The sequence below is a fragment of the Populus euphratica genome, unplaced genomic scaffold, assembly GCF_000495115.2.
Source record: "Populus euphratica unplaced genomic scaffold, PopEup_1.0 scaffold770.1, whole genome shotgun sequence".
Taxonomy (NCBI): Eukaryota; Viridiplantae; Streptophyta; class Magnoliopsida; order Malpighiales; family Salicaceae; genus Populus; species Populus euphratica.
In genome coordinates, this window is record NW_011500623.1 from 7,587 (window position 1) to 25,216 (window position 17,630).

Genomic DNA, 17,630 nt, shown 5'->3' on the forward strand with positions numbered 1-17,630 from the left:
TAAAATGGTTTACTTGTTGATGAAGGTAGATCATTTTGTGCTTTATATTTTTAATGGTTGAAATCCCTTACTCGGATCTGTATCTTGTTCGTCCTTAATGGAAACAGATCCCTTTTCAATATGTTATTGCTCTGCTTGTCATTTACAATAGTGCATTGCCAAGTATTGGATATCCATTGTGTAGATGATCCCATTTAGATGCATTTACATTCTTAATTTACAAGATGATGTTCTTTGCTTGTTAGTTGAAGTTTGTATTCTTGATTCTTGGTTTTTGTTTTTTGATTTGTAAGCATTGGATGTGGGGAACCGAGTCATTAAATTAAAGTCATTTTCTCCATGTTATTTTATTATATAACCTGTAAAGATTTTATGCATTTTTTTCCTGCTATTTTCATTTTCTATAAATTTCCATACTTCCCCACTCACTTTCGGTATTCTCTAACTGCTCACATACCACTCTGTCTCTGTGTCTTCTCACAATCTTCAAGATGAGAGCAAAGGCATTGCCATTCTTGATATTATTTCTTAGTGTTACTCACTGTATCTCCCATGCAGCAGAACTCAATGGACCTTCAAAGCAGCCGAGGACCATTAGTTTCGGAACAGCCGGAGGGCTGAGACAGGGCTTCCCTAAGGGGTTTGTCTTTGGAACTGCTACTTCTGCTTATCAAGTTGAAGGCATGGCTGACAAGGATGGTCGTGGGCCTAGCATTTGGGATGCCTTTGTCAAAATTCCTGGTAATAATTAATATGTTATGGTGTTTGGTTGCTTCATTAAAAGAAAAATTAAAGTTTTTTCTTTAATGACAGTAATGTTTTTGTTGGCTTAATACAACAGCTAGTGATAAAAGTTAACAACCTAATATTGGGGCCTTAGATTATTTTGTTTTGGTAAAAATATGAAATGAAATGTTGATGTTTGGGAGCATGGATCACTATTAAGGAAATCCCCATGATTGAGCTTTCATTTTGATTTTAATTTCAGCATTTTGGATCACTACATTGCTAAGAATGAGAAGAATGCCCCAAAAATATGAACATCGAGCACACTGTTACTAAACATTACTATTACATTATTATAACTAGTGTAACTTTCATTTCTGCAGATTTTAAATTGTGGAGTTCTGATGGCATTAAATGTCCATTCTTAGTTGTGTCTGATTTCTATCAAGTTTCTCCTATTCAGGACACATGCTAGATCTAAACTCTTCCATTGATGTTGCAGGAAGATGTAGATATCATGAAAAATTTGAACTTCAATGCATACCGGTTTTCGATTTCAGGGTCCAGGATTTTCCCTGGTAATTTTTTCATCTGCAGTTTCTATTAAATTCAAATTTTGTTTGTGAGTTTGTATCGTTGGATATCCTAGCCTTCTTTGACTTCTTCGATGCAGATGGAGCTGGAAAAGTGAATTGGAACGGAGTTGAATGCTATAATAGGTTGATCGACTACATGATCGAAAGAGGTATGTTTTTCTATGAAATTTTAAATGAGATGTATGTTTGATTGCCAGCTAATTGCTTTCACATTTATCAAGATATAGGGATATAATTTATGAACATGAATATTTTGTAGGCATTACTCCATATGCAAATCTTTATCACTATGATCTTAAGCATTAAGCATTATTTAGCATAAGTGGCCATCTTTATCACTATGATCTTCTGCATTATTTAACAAAGTGGTTGTATACTTGATCAATTTTGAATTATTTTATTTTTAACTATAATTCAAGTATTTATTTGTTATCAAAATTGATAGCATTATAAATCTATTCCAACTAATATTACAAGGTAGATAAATAATATTGAAACCTATAAAAACACCTTGAGTCAGGGAAATTATTTAAAAAAAAAAAACCTTGCATCTTTTATTGTGATTCATTAATTAATTTTTTATTTTATAGAATTTAAAGAAAAGTTATATTTAACAATAACTAATAATTAATTCAAAAGATACTTTGATGGTAAAATACTACTTTTTATTTTTACATATTCTAATTTATTTATTCTAATTTATTTTATCAAGTTATAATTTTAGATCTTGATTTTTAGGTTTTGATATCAATAGTATTAAAGAATCAAAGTGTAATGTTCTTGTCATATTGATGTACTTTTCAATTGAAATGATATGTACAATGAAGATTTATATTTTTTACATGAAGTATTTTATTTTTTATGGTAAGTTTATTTGTTGATTTTTAAACCCTTTTGAAGGCAATACAAAGCTTTGTAATTTAAATTTTAACTTGGTATATAATATTTAAACTTTGATGTAGAAAAAGTCCAAAATACAAATATTAGAAAGACTTGCAACATATTGAACATAATATTAGCACTAATAATTTAATATAAATGAATATTTAATGATAAAAAATATTAAATATATTATAGAATCTTGTAACAAAATTAGATAATATTAACATTAATTATAAACCTCTCAGAAAGTCTATTAGAAAGTCCAAAAAATACTGGTTTTCTGGTTTTTCTATTAAAAAACTGAACCAAACCAAAACTGGTCAGTTTGAATCGGTTCCGGTTTGAATTTTTTATTTTTTCAAAATTTTATTTTGGTTATTTTTTTAGATAAAAACTGAAGCAAACTGAAAATACCCAACCCTAACAATAACTAGCCTTTAAAATAAAATTGTATAAAATAAAAATGATAATTATTATAAAATATTTGAATGTCAATCTATCTTTTGCTTCTGCTTGGAAGATTAACTTTTTATTTTAATATTTAATTAATATTCACAATTCTTTTTTAATATATCAATTCATATATTTTTTAATTTATTTTATTACACATAAACATCTTTTCATTCTACAACTAAAAGATATCATAATACTACACATCAATAACATTGTTATTTCTTATAAATTGATTTAAAATCTTACTCATAACATGGCACAACTAGTATTTCCCAAGCCGTATTAACAAGCACTTCTATTCTTTGATTAATTGGGTTGGTGGTGAGTCATAATTTTCTTAAAATAATTGACACAGCTAAATATCTATGCCGACACAGTAAGCATGGATACAAGACTCCAATTGATAAGGTGCCAAAATGCTGGTGATGGCCTTGACACACTTGCAATTAGTCAATCGTTACCAAGAAGAGAGAAGAAAAATACTGGTCCAACATTAAGCTCTTAATTTTCTAAGACTATTTAATATATTTAATACCTCCCACCGCTAGGCTAGAACCTCACTTAAGCACTTCTATTCTTTGATTAAATGGGTAGCCGTATTAACAAGCACTTCTATTCTTTGATTAATTGGGTTGGTGGTGAGTCATAATTTTCTTAAAATAATTGACACAGCTAAATATCTATGCCGACACAGTAAGCATGAATACAAGACTCCAATTGATAAGGTGCCAAAAATGCTGGTGATGGCCTTGACATACTTGCAATTAGTCAATCGTTACCAAGAAGAGAGAAGAAAAATACTGGTCCAACATTAAGCTCTTAATTTTCTAAGACTATTTAATATATTTAATATTGTGATAGTGAAGTTTTAATTTTATAAATCTAGTTAATATTATGATGGAATATTTTTAAAGTATTTTCTATTTGACAATATATTAAAATAATATTTTTATATTTATTTTTAAATTTTATTTTTGATATTAGAATATAAAAAATATAAAATATTAAAAAATAAATTTATAATTAAAAAACTTTTAAATTTTATGAAAAAGATTTTAAAATGTCAAAACAAACAAACAAACTTTATAATAGATATAAAAATATTACTCCGTGTTTCTAAAAAATTTACTTTTTTTTAATTTTTTATTAAAAATTATTTTAATTTTTAATTTTTTATATTATTTTAATGTGTTAATCTAAAAAATAATTTTTTAAAATAAAATAATATTATTCTAATATATTTTAGCACAAAAAACATTAAAAAACAACGGCAACAACATCATGAAAAGGTTATAATAGCACTACAGCATGCCTTTGAAGAGTTGATCAATGTAATAAACCTTAATAATAATAATAATAATATAAAAAAGAACACTATTAATTTTACTGATGTATTTTTTTTCCTTACCGATAAAATTCAGCACAACAAAATAGTAAATAAATAAATAAATCGGGCTGCATGTTTGACTATCATTTCAATAAAATCCTTGGATTCCGATTACGGATGCTGCAACAAGAGCAAACAAAGAAGCAGATCTACTCAAACCAAGCAATTTATTTTAAAAAGCTTTCAGTTGATAATAATTACCTAAAAAGCTTAAATTAAGAGTGACCTCGCTCTCCTATTCTCGCGGGCTCCAGAATCGGACTCGTCGTGAAACCAGCCAACCGATTTCTGCGCTTCGTAAACAAACTGAGAAATGCCTGTAACGTAACACAGATGTCTCAATTAACAGATTCATTCAATCAATTTAATTTAATGAAAGAGCTGCTTGGTGGCTGGCTGACCTTGTTTGACGGTGCGTTTGTTCTCCCGGATCTCTTGAACAGTGGCGGAGATTTTCCAGTAGAGAGGGCGGCCGGCGTAGAAGAGGACGAGCGTTACTACCAGAATCGCCACCACCAGCCATTTCTTGTTGTCGGTGACGCCGTTACTACCAGAATCGCCACCACCAGCCGAAATGTCACTCTTGTTGTCGGTGACACCATTTCTTAAGTATTCTTAGAGGGAGAGAATAGAGTTTTTGTCGGGTGGATTTGGTTTATGAGCGCTAAATAGGACGACGGGAGCAGTGCGAGCGTGTGAAAGCTGAAATTGTAGATGATCCGCGCGTGTACATTGTTTTTTTAAAGAAGAAACTCCGTGATAACAGTTTTTGCTCCTTATGACTAATTTGTTCAATTATATCCCTTCTTCGGAGATAAAGACAAAATAAAATAAATCCATCCTGATTTTATTGTTCTTTAGACGGAGAAGTGAGAGGTTATCATTATTGTTATTGTTATTTTATTTGAACACTAAAATAAGTTATAATGTGGTTCTCAAAATATTTCCAGCTACAAACCCAGAGATTTCAACAAAGCAGCATGTAACTTAATTCACTTTATTCTCCCACGCATGGGAGCAGCTTCATTTCCGAAGACAAGAGTGTCAGCATGATTACAGAAAATGTAGGCTGCAGGATTATAATGCAGTTTGTAACCAGGAACAATGTGATGGAGCACAGCTTGTTGTCACAAGGCCTCCATATATACAGGCCGTATTAATGGCACAGAACAGGAGAGAACCTGTTGTTTTTACCTTCACCAACTGCGTTTTATTTCGTTTTGAAGCAGTGACCTCGTGAGTGACCTTGACTAACACAAAGCCATGCATATGGAAAAAGTAGCAAAAATCATGCATGGCACAATCAACTGAGTGGTCTTCCTATAGATACCGCCTCAGACTTGACCTTCGTCTCACCGGAGTAGGGGCTTCACCACTGCCAGGAAATTCCCATCTGGCAATGACACAATCCCAAGAAGAGCTGATTATCATAGGGTACAAAGGATGCCAGCTACAATCTCTTACAAGACCTTCATGATGATTGAGTGTTGCAACTAGGGCTCCACTTACCTACAAACAATAACAAACTTCCCTCATTTCTCTGCATCAACTACTAATTGAAACATTGCCAGAGAAATAAGATGTCGATTTTGAAAAAGAGAGCTAATATCACACGCATACCAGATCGTAAATATAAACAGAACAGTCACTAGATCCAGTGTAAATGTACTTCTGGCCGGTGCTGCAACAAGAGAATAATCAAATTGGTGAAGCCCTTGCAATCATCAATACCATAAACAAAATATACACATGACATGACAAAGCAAAGCCCTAAACCAGACAAACTGTTGAGCAGGCAGTGTGCGTGGGAGGTCCTGTCCAATTCTACCTAGAAGCCAATTTCATCAGAAAAATTTTATCTAACTTAACTGAACACTGACACAGTAAAATATGTTACAGATGGAAAACTTTCAACTGCCACAACTAGGTAGTAAAACATCAAGTTATTTTGTGTTTCTGAGAAACTAAATTTAGGGTGGTCTGGACAGTAAAACCAGACAACCAGAAAGAATAACACCCTGGGTCAATCCTTTGACCAACATGAAGCCTGGCTTTACAGGAAATTCAAGACAGAAAAAATGCATTTCAACAACTGACGAGTACCTATATTCCGGAGAGAAGTAACAGCGAATGAGAGTGCGCAAGATTGAATGACCTCTGTAAGTGGTCAGAGACTGATCACGAGGATGCGTCAAGCTTTTGGCATGGGGTGGGTACTCCATCCATCTATAATCCCAGTCAGAATCTCTAAGCCTTGGAGTGCTGTTTGAAAAGAGGCAAGTCAGTAGCAAAATTGATTTCAGGAGACCATCAATCAGTTCTGGTACAAGTAAATCAGATCCTTTCCAAAATTTGGTGCGTTAAGCACGTAATTCTGTCTTTTCACACTGTAAACTCAAACCAGCTCAAAAAATACACAGGTGCATGAAGCAATTTTTAAATTTGAACTGTGCATGCCCACCCCCTACCCCAGATCTACAATACACAGGTGCATGAAGCAATTTAAATTAGAAATGTGTATCCCCAACCCCCCACCCCAAACCTTTAACATGTTAATTCATCATCAAAAGGTCCATTTGCCTTTATCTGCAAATCCAAACTTCTGAAAAAGTTTATTCCTTCTGAAAACAATTTATAAAAAGATGAGGAGCGAGGACTCCAAAGCCAAGTTGGAGGATGCTACACCCTTGAGATGACATGTTGTAAATGTCTTCTGTCCTAACTCCAAACCCAGATTTGACAGTTTCAGGTATATGCTAAGCAGAATAAGCAAAATAGAAAATTGTTGTCTGTTAAAGACACAATACAAGCCATATACAATAAATTGAACAAGGCATACAACTTGAAAACTGTTAGCATCAATCTGAGTCCACTTGGCTCCACCAAGCTTCATCCACCAACAGAAAGTACTAACTACAAGTTCGTCACATGGAATAAGAATTTTAAATGATCAAATCCTAACAAGAATGATTCAAACTTATAGCATGGTAATATAAACTTAGAGGAAAGGAAGGCAATTAAAAAACATGTAAATAAACATCTAGGGAATGAGTGTGTGCAAGTTTGCATGGGGTGAAAGGGCAGTAACATTACTACTCTTTGGCATTAGAGGACATCTTTCGAATATCCCATAGTTTGGTAGTCTGATCCTTTCCATTTGAAATAAAATAACGCCCATCTCCACGGCTGTCTATGAATGTAATGCCTTCTAGATGTCCCATCAAGACCCCTGCTGCTTTTCCTTTTGAGATAAAGCAACGCCTATCCCACACCTGCAGAAATTAAAGTAAAAGACAAACGAAAGTTCCTTCATTAAAGGAACCAATTAAGAGATGCAAAGTCAGTGCCATGTTAAATTTCAGCAAGCGTGAAAAGGCATCATTATTTATTCAAATTGGCCTGGTTCGTGTTAGCTTTATGTAGCTTGGGACAAACTGACAATACTAGCATAAAGTAACTGCCAAGGCACCAGTAATAAAAATTCTATTCAACCTACAGTGAGGCATCTGCAAACTGTTTAAAACAGAATGAATATTGGGTAGAACTATGGAACAAGATGACCTAAATCTTTGAAGGCTAAAGAATAGCTTTCACCTTACAGAGGTTATCATCACTTCCAGAAAACAAGAGATGGCCAGCTTCATCCGCAAAACATACTGTGTTGACATCAGACTGCAAGAGCAACACAAATTAGATCATGATATATCCAAAACACCAAAACCTCCTTGAAAGGGAGCCCAAAATATTTATGAATATACAGTGCTAACATCTTCATTTTAATCACTCCTGCCAAGTAAAAAGTTCACAGATGTTCCCTGTATAACACTGAAATGTAGACCTACCCCGCATTTAGAGGAGGGAAATGGTAAAGAAGGGGATAAAGACAGCAAGTATGAATAAGAATACAAAGCATCAACTTTTGAGCAGGAAAGAAAGATAATTATACACTTGTATGATTTAGTTCTGTATTTCACTGAAATATAGACCCACCCTGCATTCAGAGAAGGGAAATGATAAAGAAGGGGAGAAAGACAGCAATTAAGAAAAAGAATACAAAGCATCAACTTTTGAGCAGGAAAGAGAAATAATTGCACTTGTATGATTTAGTTTAAACTTCTTTAGGACCCATGTGTGAAAAGTAACGGTCTTGGCTTCCTTACTCTAAAATACGGACTGATGAATATGCCCAACTAATTTCTCTAAAAATTAAAATTTGAGAATGAAACAAGATACTGTCTTTTACAAAGCAAATAAATCTACTGGTCAATAGGCAGGCATGGGTCTGCGTTTTCAGTTTCAAAGGAATAAGATAGACAATTTAGCAGCATTTATGTATACAAACTAAAACTACCAAGTAGTAATACAAGAGGAAAGTTGCTTACAGATTGTCTAGACGTAACTTGCACCTCATCAACCAATTCCAAACAAGCAACATATTCTAACTTTCAATCACCCCACTAAATTTCAAAATCCTATAAGCTTTATGATGAAATGTACAAATATGATACCTTATGTGCAGGAACTCGGAGACTGCAGGTATTTGCTTCAAGATCATAAATATATATTGAATTATCACTACTTGCAGCTACAAGCTCTCGCCCATCAGTTGAAAACTTCACAGAGAAGATCCCAAATTCATCATAATCATCGTTATTGGCAGAAAAATCCAAACCATTATGAATTTCCTGCATATAGAAATTTTGATGTGAATGAAACCAATGGCCATTTGCTTTGTATGATTTATGAAAATATTAATTGATCACTTTGTGGCACTAAACATGATGAAGAAACAAAAGTAGGACCGCATTATAATCATTGAATTTCCCAAGAAAAAAATTGGCTGTCTGTAAGAGGACAACTGAGTAAGCCATAGCTCAAGGTGCAGGATTGCCTCTCTGTAGCGCAAAGTGGTTTACTCCAAGTAGCATCTTACTTACCAAAGTGGATGATCGCAAGCATTGTGACCATAACCTGATTTTTAATAGTCATGATGACAGGGGCCCTCACCAAGAACAAGGACTAACTCACAATGGTGCCCTATAACACGAACAATGCACATCATACAGAACCACAATCCATGGGGAGCATGCACTGCAATAATTGGGTAAATTAAATAGACATCCCTAGCAGGGAATAAAAAATTTCCCATCTATCACCATTGATAACAGCTAGACAACACAGTAATTCCAAGATGACAGTTTAAAGGCATGGTTCCGTAAGAATAAAGCTAATATGACAGAAGCTGAAAAGATATTAGCCTTTGATCAAACACCTGCATATTATAGGAACTAAGGGAAAAATCCCCAATCAAGAATGACTTGTGGCAGACATACCGTTACATTTGCTAGCGACTCTGTTGCAGCAGATCCAATATCCACAATATGGACAACAGGTGACAAGCTAGCATACACCTGCACAATTACCATTAAAGATTAATGAAATCAACAATGAAAAAGCACTTCATCCATGTCATAAAATTAAATTGTATTGCATGTCAAGTAGATCAGTTCATCTCCAATGAAAAGTGGCATAGTTACACTCGGGAACAAGGATGAGCTCTACACAATTGATAAAATTATGCTGGCCCACAATGAGCCCGGATCCAAATACGGGCTAAGTTGCAGTATGACATTAGACAAATTGACTCATCATAAAAAACCAAAAAGATATAAGACCTAAAACAACCGAGTAACCATTGTTTAAGGCTGCAACAATGAGAAATTACAAGGGAGCACTTGAGCCGTGTCCATAATGATCCATAAAAGGCATCCACACAATCCAGCACACAAAGAGATTGAATAAAAAAATGCATAGAGAGATGACCATACATTCTCACAGACACACACACACACACACACAAACACAACAGAAGCACATGTGAACAATCAAGAAATGGGAAGGCGGATAATCCACCAACCTGTATGTTGAACAAGATGAGAGCTACAACAATTAAAACAGGGAATAAAGACAGACGCTGAAGAAAATTTATGTTTGGTATTTAAAAAGATGGGATCCACCGAAGAAGAAGTCCTCCACTAAGCCCAGAGAACTTGCATTAATGCACTGAACTATACTAGAATAATTGACTTCCTACTCAGTAATATATCCACTTTTTTTTCCAACTTTAGTCATCAGAAACTTACAAGGTAGCGCTGATTGGGCGAAAGACATGTATCGGTAATTGTCCATCTTAAACTCTTGGCTAAAATGTCCTTCTGAATTTTCCATCCCTTATCCACATTATATATCCTAATGTGGCTTCCCTGTGGCAAAAGAAACGTATATAATGACTTAAAAAACAACAATACAGACACTCCCGTTAATTTAAGCATCACCATATCTTTATGAAGGGTAATGCTTGCTCAAGAGTAATTTACTTTATTGATAGCCCCATGTTACCTGGCATCCAGCAACAAAAAGAGTTCCATCGTCTGAAAACTGAGAAACATAAGTTCGACTATTCAATTGGTCCACCTTGCAAGGACCATGTACAGGCAAATATCGACTTGAAACATGACGACTATCTGCAGGTGAGAATCTCCCTCTGCCGGAATAATTACCCTCTCGACCAACCAACATTCTCATGGTTGAGACGGGCAGCCTCGACCTGCCAGGCACGTCCCTGCTCAAAAGTTCATGAGGCCGTGACCTGAGCTTTGTGAGTTGAGCAATCTCATGATCAAGATAATCAGAAACCTCATTGGGTCCTTGACTTGTAGAGGATCCCTTGCCAGCAATTTTATCATCACATAAATTACTACTCTTGCGTGTCCTACTCATGTTATCCTTATCTTTCAATTCCCGTAATAACCCACTTCTAATTTACAGCCATGGATACTGAAATTCAACGAAGCTACTTGTTATCGGCATAAACAGCATCAAATCCTGCGAAACAGAACAACAAAAGCAAGAGAAATGAAAAAAGGTTTCTCCATTATTCGAAAATCGGATGAGTATTAGCCATCAAACTATGTAAATTCGATAACCAGAGGCTAGAAAAGACTCTAATTTTCAAATTCTCTCCATTTCAAAGCAAACAGATTAAGATAACTTAGAATCCAAGCATTCATAAAATACAAACTTGATTGAAAGAAAAAGAAGAGAAACTGAAAGAAATCGAGGTAATGAACTGATCCTAACATTCTCACTTCGTATTGGCAATCAATCAAACAATATGTTAAAAGAAAATAAAGATAAAATCAAGAAAAATAAAATAAAATCAAGAAGAAGAAGAAAAGTACACTTCTTTGAGATAGAGTGAAAGAACTATTAAACAAGTAATTAGGAAGTGTGAATTTAGATATATGTTGTTGTCTCTGTATGTGGTTTTGATGATTGCCAGGCAGCATGGAAGTTGAAGCTCGAGGGCACCTAGTTACCAGTTAAACTGGTAGATAAAGGAACACGTCACTACTGTTTTATATGCAAGGATACATGGTTGATGTCACCTCATACGCATGAACGGCATGCCAGTTTTAGGTCAGGTTAATTAGAGGTTGTTGTCCCTGTTTTATCAATTTGGTTGAATTTAGCCCTTCTCCTTCTAATTTGATGGATTGAGTTCCTCTCCTACGAAAGAATCATTTTACTGTAAATTGTTATACTATAATGACAATTTTGCCCTCCACAGGGCAAGCCAAGAAGTGCAAAACAGGGGGGAATGATCTTTGAGTTATTTCATTTAACATTAATACTATAATTGATTGTCACTTTTTTATTTTTTTTATTTTTTAATTATATTTTTATTATTTAACTTTTATATTATATTTAATCTTTATTTTTTTATTGCTATTTTTTATCCTTTTCTTATTTTATTTTTTAATTTCATCTCTAATGTTTTTATTTCATTTAATTTTATATTAGATTTAATCTTTATTCTTTTAATTATTATTTGTCTTGTTTTTTAATTTTTAATAATTATAAATTTTGCTTCATGATTTCTTAGAGTTTGTTTTTGTTGAAGTTTGCTTCAAAATGTTGCAGTCAAAAATCATGTTCTTTCAGTTTATATTTTCCTGCAATAATAATAGCTCGTCCTAGTCATTAGAAATTTGTTAATCTGTTAGTATGTTAACAGATCATGGTTTTATTTTAGCTTTTTCAGTTGTAATTTTCTCCTATAAATATGTACGAGATTGTTGTCAACAATTAAGCAATTCTGTTTTAATTCATTTTTAATCAAAGAGTGCAATATCAATATTATTTTCTTTTCTATTCTGTTGTTTTTCAAACACACTTCAAACACCTCAAACTCTAGCAACTACAAGAAACACTTTCGTCAGATTTCTTGCTAATAAAACAGTGAAAAATAGTCATTGTTCAGATTAAAATCTAGAAATCTTATTTACTGTTTCACTGCTTTTAATTCAAACACTTTCATTTGGTATCAGAGCAATTTTCTTGAAGGGACCTGTAATGGAGATTGAAACAAGTTTTTCTCACATGTCTTCTCCTATCTTTGATGGAGAAAACTATCAATTGTGGGCAATGAAGATGGAGACCTATCTGGATGTTATGGATCTGTGGGAAGCTATTAAGGAAGATCACGAAGTGCATCCTCTGCCTAATAATCCAACAGTAGCTTAGATCAAAAACCACAAATAGAGAAAAAAAAGGAAATCAAAAGCAAAAACATGTCTATTTGCTGTTGTTTCCACAACCATTTTCACCAGAATTATGTCACTTCAATCAGCAAAGGATGTTTGGGATTACTTGAAGAAGAAATACGTAGGAGATGAAAGAATTCATGCATGCAAAGTCTCAACTTGATAAGAGAATTTGAACTGCAAAGGATGAAGGATTCTGAGTCCATAAAAGAGTACTAAGATAAATTGCTTGGAATCGTCAACAAGGTAAGGTTGCTAGGTACAAGTTTCTCTGACTTCAGAATTGTAGAGAAAATCCTAGTAACTGTACTTGAGAAATATGAAGCATCCATAACCACCTTGGAGAATACCAAGGATTTGTGCAAGATCACCTTGGCAGAATTATTGAATGCCTTAGAAGCTCAAGAGCAACGAAGGCTTATGAGGCAAGATCAGATTGTTGAAGGAGCTTTACCAGCTAAGCATCAGGACCACGACAAGGACAAAAGGAAATTCATCAAGAAATTTCATACTTCAATCAATGAAGCCATTGCCAGTACCAGAAATCAAGGCAAAGAAAGAAACTCAAATAGAGGTTATCCACCTTGTAAGTATTGTGGAAGAACAGGTCATCCACCATTCAAATGCTAGAAAAGGCTTGATGCAAAATGTAACAAGTGCAATCAGCTTGGACATGGGGTTGTTATATGCAAGAACAAATTTCAAATGAGGGAAGCAGATGCTCAAATTGCTGAGAAAGATGATGAAGATCAGATTTTTATGGCAACCTGTTTTTCAACCAAGAGCTCCTAAGAATGTTGGCTAATCGACAGTGGTTGTACAAACCACATGACATATGACAGAACCCTTTTCAAAGACTTACAGTCCACTAAAATCACAAAGGTTTGAATAGAAAATGGTGATTATATTTTAGCAAAGGGAAAAGGAACCATTTCAATTACAACAAATTCAGGTACAAAATCTATTTCAGATGTTCTTTACATACCTGATATTGATCAAAATTTGCTGAGTGTGGGTCAGCTAATAGAAAAGGGATTCAAAGTTACATTTGAAGATCATTGTTGCCTCATATATGATGTTGCTGGCTAGAAAATTTTACAAGTCAAAATGAAAGGGAAAAGTTTTTCATTTTTTCCAACTGAGGAGGAGCATACAGCCTATTTCACAAATACAAGCATCACTGAAACTTGGCACAAGAGACTTAGGCATTGTCATCTCCAGCGAATGCTGACAATGAAGAAGAATGAAGTGATAAGAGGATTGCCTGCTCTTGCTGATCAAATGCTGAATTTTCATGCCTGTCAATTTGGCAAACAAAAGAGGTTGCCTTTTCCTAAATCTTCCTGGAAGGCATCTCAAAAGCTGCAACTCATTCACACAGATGTAGCAGAACCTCAAAGAACACCATCACTGAAAGGTAGTCTCTACTACATTGTGTTCATTGATGATTTTTCAAGGATGTGCTGGATTTTTTTCTTGAAGTTCAAGTCAGAGGTTGCTGGAATCTTCTGGAAATTCAAGAAGATGGTGGAAAATCAGAGTGGCTACAAGATTTAAAGTATAAGATTAGATAATGGGAAGGAGTATACTTCAGCAACATTTAATCTATTATGTGAAGAAGCTGGAATTGAACATCAACTCACTGCTTCTTACACTCCAGAGCAAAATGGCATTAGTGAAAGGAGAAATAGATATGTAATGGAGATGGCTAGGTGTATTTTGCATGACAAGGAGTTGCCTAAAGAATTCTGGGCAGAGGCAGTACATACAGCAGTCTTTCTTCAATATCGACTTCCCGCTAAGTTTTTGAATGAAAGAACACCATTTGAAGTCTAGTATAGATATAAACCTTTATTGAACTTTCTTAAAGTATTTGGCAGTGTGTGTTTTGTCTATATTCCTTAGGTCAAGCATGACAAGCTTGATAAGAAAGCACTTCCAAGCATATTTGTGGGATACAACTTAGTCTCCAAAGCATATAAAGTGTATCATCCACAAATAAAAAAGATATCAATTACAAGGGATGTACACTTCAATAAAGATAAGCAATGAGACTGGAAGAAACTTCAACAAAGCACTCCTTTTGAAGATCAAATAGCTCCTCAGTGGCAGAATGAACTAGAAGATGATCCTCCAGTTAGAGGCACAAGGCTGCTGTCAGACATCTATCAAATATGCAACATTGCATTTTATGAACCTACTGGATATGAAGAGGCACTCAAAGACAGCAAATGGAAGAAGGCCATGGAGGAGGAGCTGATTCAAAAAAACAATACCTGGACATTAGTTGACAGACCTGAAGGTAGAAAAGTTATAGGAGTGAAGTGGGTATATCAAACGAAGTTGAATATAGATAACTCCATCAACAAACATAAGGCCAGACTTGTTGTTAAAGGGTATGCTCAGATTTTTGGTGTTGATTATTCTGACATGTTTGCACCTATTGCTAGACTGGACACAATTAAATTGCTGCTAGCAATCTCAGCATAGAAAGGCTAGAAAATGTTTCAGTTAGATGTAAAATCAGCCTTCTTAAATGGAGTTTTACAAGAAGAAATATATATGGAGCAGCCTGATGGATTTGTGATTTAAGAAGTAAAGGATAAGGTCTACCTTTTGCAAAAGGCTCTCTATAGCCTGAAGCAAGCTCTTAGAGCTTGGTACAGCCGGATTGATGAGCATTTACTAAATTTAAGCTTTGTAAAAAGCTTATCCGAGGCCACTCTATATGTCAAACTGAAAGACAATGATGTTCTTATAGTGTCCCTTTATGTTGATGACCTTTTGGTGACAAAAAGTAATGAATTGCTGATTGAAGAATTCAAACAAGAAATGATGAATGTATTTGAAATGACCGATCTTAGTCTTATGACTTATTTTCTTGGAATGGAGGTCAAGCAAAGCCATAATGAAGTCTTCATATGCCAGAAGAAATATACAAAGGAAATATTGAAGAAATTTCGTATGGAAGAGTGCAAAGCAACCAGCACACCAATGAACCAAAAGGAAAAGCTAAGCAAGAATGATGGGGCAAATAAAGTTGATGAAGGATACTTTAGAAGCATGATTGGATGCTTAATGTATCTTACAACAACAAGGCTTGATATTCTATTTGTTGTAAGTCTCTTATCTCGTTTTATGCATGGTGCTAGTGAATTACATTTAAGAGTAGCAAAGAGAATATTGAGGTATGTTAAAGGGACTATTAGCTACAGGGTCAAATTTGAGAAGTGTCTAGGCTTCAATTTATATGGATTTTCAGATAGTGACTGGGTTGGTTCCCTTGATGATATGAGAAACACTTCAGGATATTGTTTTAATCTTGGTTCTGGAGTTTTCTTTTGGTGTTCAAAGAAGCAGGAGATTGTAACACAATCCACAGCTGAAGCAAAATTTATTGCAGCCATAGCAGCAGTAAACTAGGCTTTGTGGCTTAAAAAAATCTTAAGTGATTTGTCAATAGAGGAAATAGAACCAACAGAGATTTTAGTAGATAATTAAGTTGCTATTGCAATCTCTCATAATCCAGTATTTCATGGGAAGACTAAGCATTTCAACATCAAGCTTTATTTTCTACGGGAGGTGCAGAAAAATAGTGATATTAAGTTAATTTATTGCAAGTCTAAAGATCAACTTGGTGACTTATTTACCAAACCACTTCCAGTAAGTAGGTTTGAGTATCTAAGGAAAATGTTAGGAGTTTGCACTTCTTAAAGCAAGGAGGAGAATTGAAGTTTGCTTCAAGATACTACGGTCAAAGATCCTGTTCTATTAGTTTATATTTTCGTGCAATAATAATAGCTCGTCCTAGTCATTAAGAATTTGTTAATCTGTTAGTTTGTTAACAGATCATGACTTTATTTTAGCTTTTTCAGTTGTAATTTGTTTATATAAATATGTACGAGATTGCTGTCAACAATTAAGCAATTTTGTTTTAATTCATTCTTAATCAAAGAGTGCAGTATCAATATTGTTTTCTCTTCTATTTTATTGTTTTTAAAACACCTCAAACTCTAGCAACTACAAGAAACACTTTCGTCAGATTTCTTGCTAATAAAATAGTGAAAAATAGCCATTGTTCAGATTAAAATCTGAAAATCTTATTTACTGTTTCACTGTTTTTAATTCAAACACTTTCAGTTTTCTATAAGGTAACTTAGTTTCATAAATCGAGTCATAGATTTTAAAGTTTAACTTTGTTTGAATTTAATTTATTTTTTATGTTTATTTTTAAAAAATTAATTTTTTATAATTTTTTTATTTATAATTTTTTTATTTGATCTTTAGCTTCTTGAATTTTGTTACTTTCCTTTCTAAAAAATCATCTTGATTTTATATCTCGGGTCATAAATTAGTTGAGTTAATACGAACTTAGTTAAATTTTTTTAAAATGTTGTTCTTATTAATTTTTCTTTTTAGTTTCACATTTCATTATTTTGTTTATTTGCTGTTTTATTAAAAAAAAAATTTGTATGAGGTTATCCCATTTTTGTAAGCAAGTTACGAGTTTGGCATGCCGACTATAGTTAGACTTTTTTATTTTTTATTAAAATTAATTTTTTTTTCAATTTTTTCTTCTGTGTTTGATTTATTAGTGATTGATTTTTTTTTTTTTTCAATTTTCTCTTTATAAATTATTTTTTTTTTATTTAATTTTTTTTATCATCAAATAAGATCTTTAAGACCTTTTAAAAATATTTATAAGATATATTTTTATAATATTAGCAAATATTTTTTATTAATTATTATTGTTTTTCATTGTCACCTATAAAATTATATTATTAAGTTAACTAAACTTATTAAACCTATTTAATTAATGACATTTGTTTAAATTTTTTATTGTTTTTTAAAAAAACATTATCATTTTTTATATTGAAAAAAATTAACGCGACGCATGGCATGATACAGACGACCTTTCAAGTTCTTTCCAATTATAAGACCTTTCCACTGTTGGTGTTACTGTTTTCTTTTCTTTTTCTT

General features: G+C 33.5%; 2 protein-coding genes and 1 long non-coding RNA gene across 4 annotated transcripts; 1 reads left to right on the plus strand and 2 right to left on the minus strand.

Moving 5' to 3' along the window:
• The first annotated feature begins 925 nt into the window (after positions 1 to 925).
• On the plus strand, positions 926 to 1,626 carry LOC105115724 (uncharacterized). The gene is made up of 3 exons (XR_840380.1): positions 926 to 1,304; positions 1,400 to 1,471; positions 1,582 to 1,626. It is a non-coding gene; the product is annotated as an uncharacterized LOC105115724 (long non-coding RNA).
• Positions 1,627 to 4,073: 2,447 nt separating this feature from the next.
• On the minus strand, positions 4,074 to 4,774 carry LOC105115725 (uncharacterized). Of its 2 annotated transcripts, none has more exons than XM_011012714.1 (3): positions 4,611 to 4,774; positions 4,446 to 4,560; positions 4,074 to 4,361 (listed from the first exon to the last, which is right to left on the minus strand). In XM_011012714.1, the coding sequence occupies exons 1-3, from the start codon at positions 4,644 to 4,646 to the stop codon at positions 4,255 to 4,257; spliced, it is 258 nt and encodes an 85-aa protein (XP_011011016.1). In that variant the 5' UTR covers positions 4,647 to 4,774; the 3' UTR covers positions 4,074 to 4,254. The 2 variants fall into 2 exon arrangements, with proteins under 2 accessions (XP_011011016.1, XP_011011014.1); XM_011012712.1 differs by having other exon boundaries at positions 4,446 to 4,565; positions 4,616 to 4,770.
• Positions 4,775 to 5,009: 235 nt separating this feature from the next.
• LOC105115726 (LEC14B homolog) lies at positions 5,010 to 11,468 on the minus strand. The gene is made up of 10 exons (XM_011012715.1): positions 11,286 to 11,468; positions 10,444 to 10,929; positions 10,188 to 10,307; positions 9,378 to 9,455; positions 8,553 to 8,729; positions 7,639 to 7,716; positions 7,138 to 7,316; positions 6,148 to 6,306; positions 5,665 to 5,725; positions 5,010 to 5,553 (listed from the first exon to the last, which is right to left on the minus strand). The coding sequence occupies exons 2-10, from the start codon at positions 10,822 to 10,824 to the stop codon at positions 5,365 to 5,367; spliced, it is 1,422 nt and encodes a 473-aa protein (XP_011011017.1). The 5' UTR covers positions 10,825 to 10,929; positions 11,286 to 11,468; the 3' UTR covers positions 5,010 to 5,364.
• Positions 11,469 to 17,630: the final 6,162 nt, after the last annotated feature.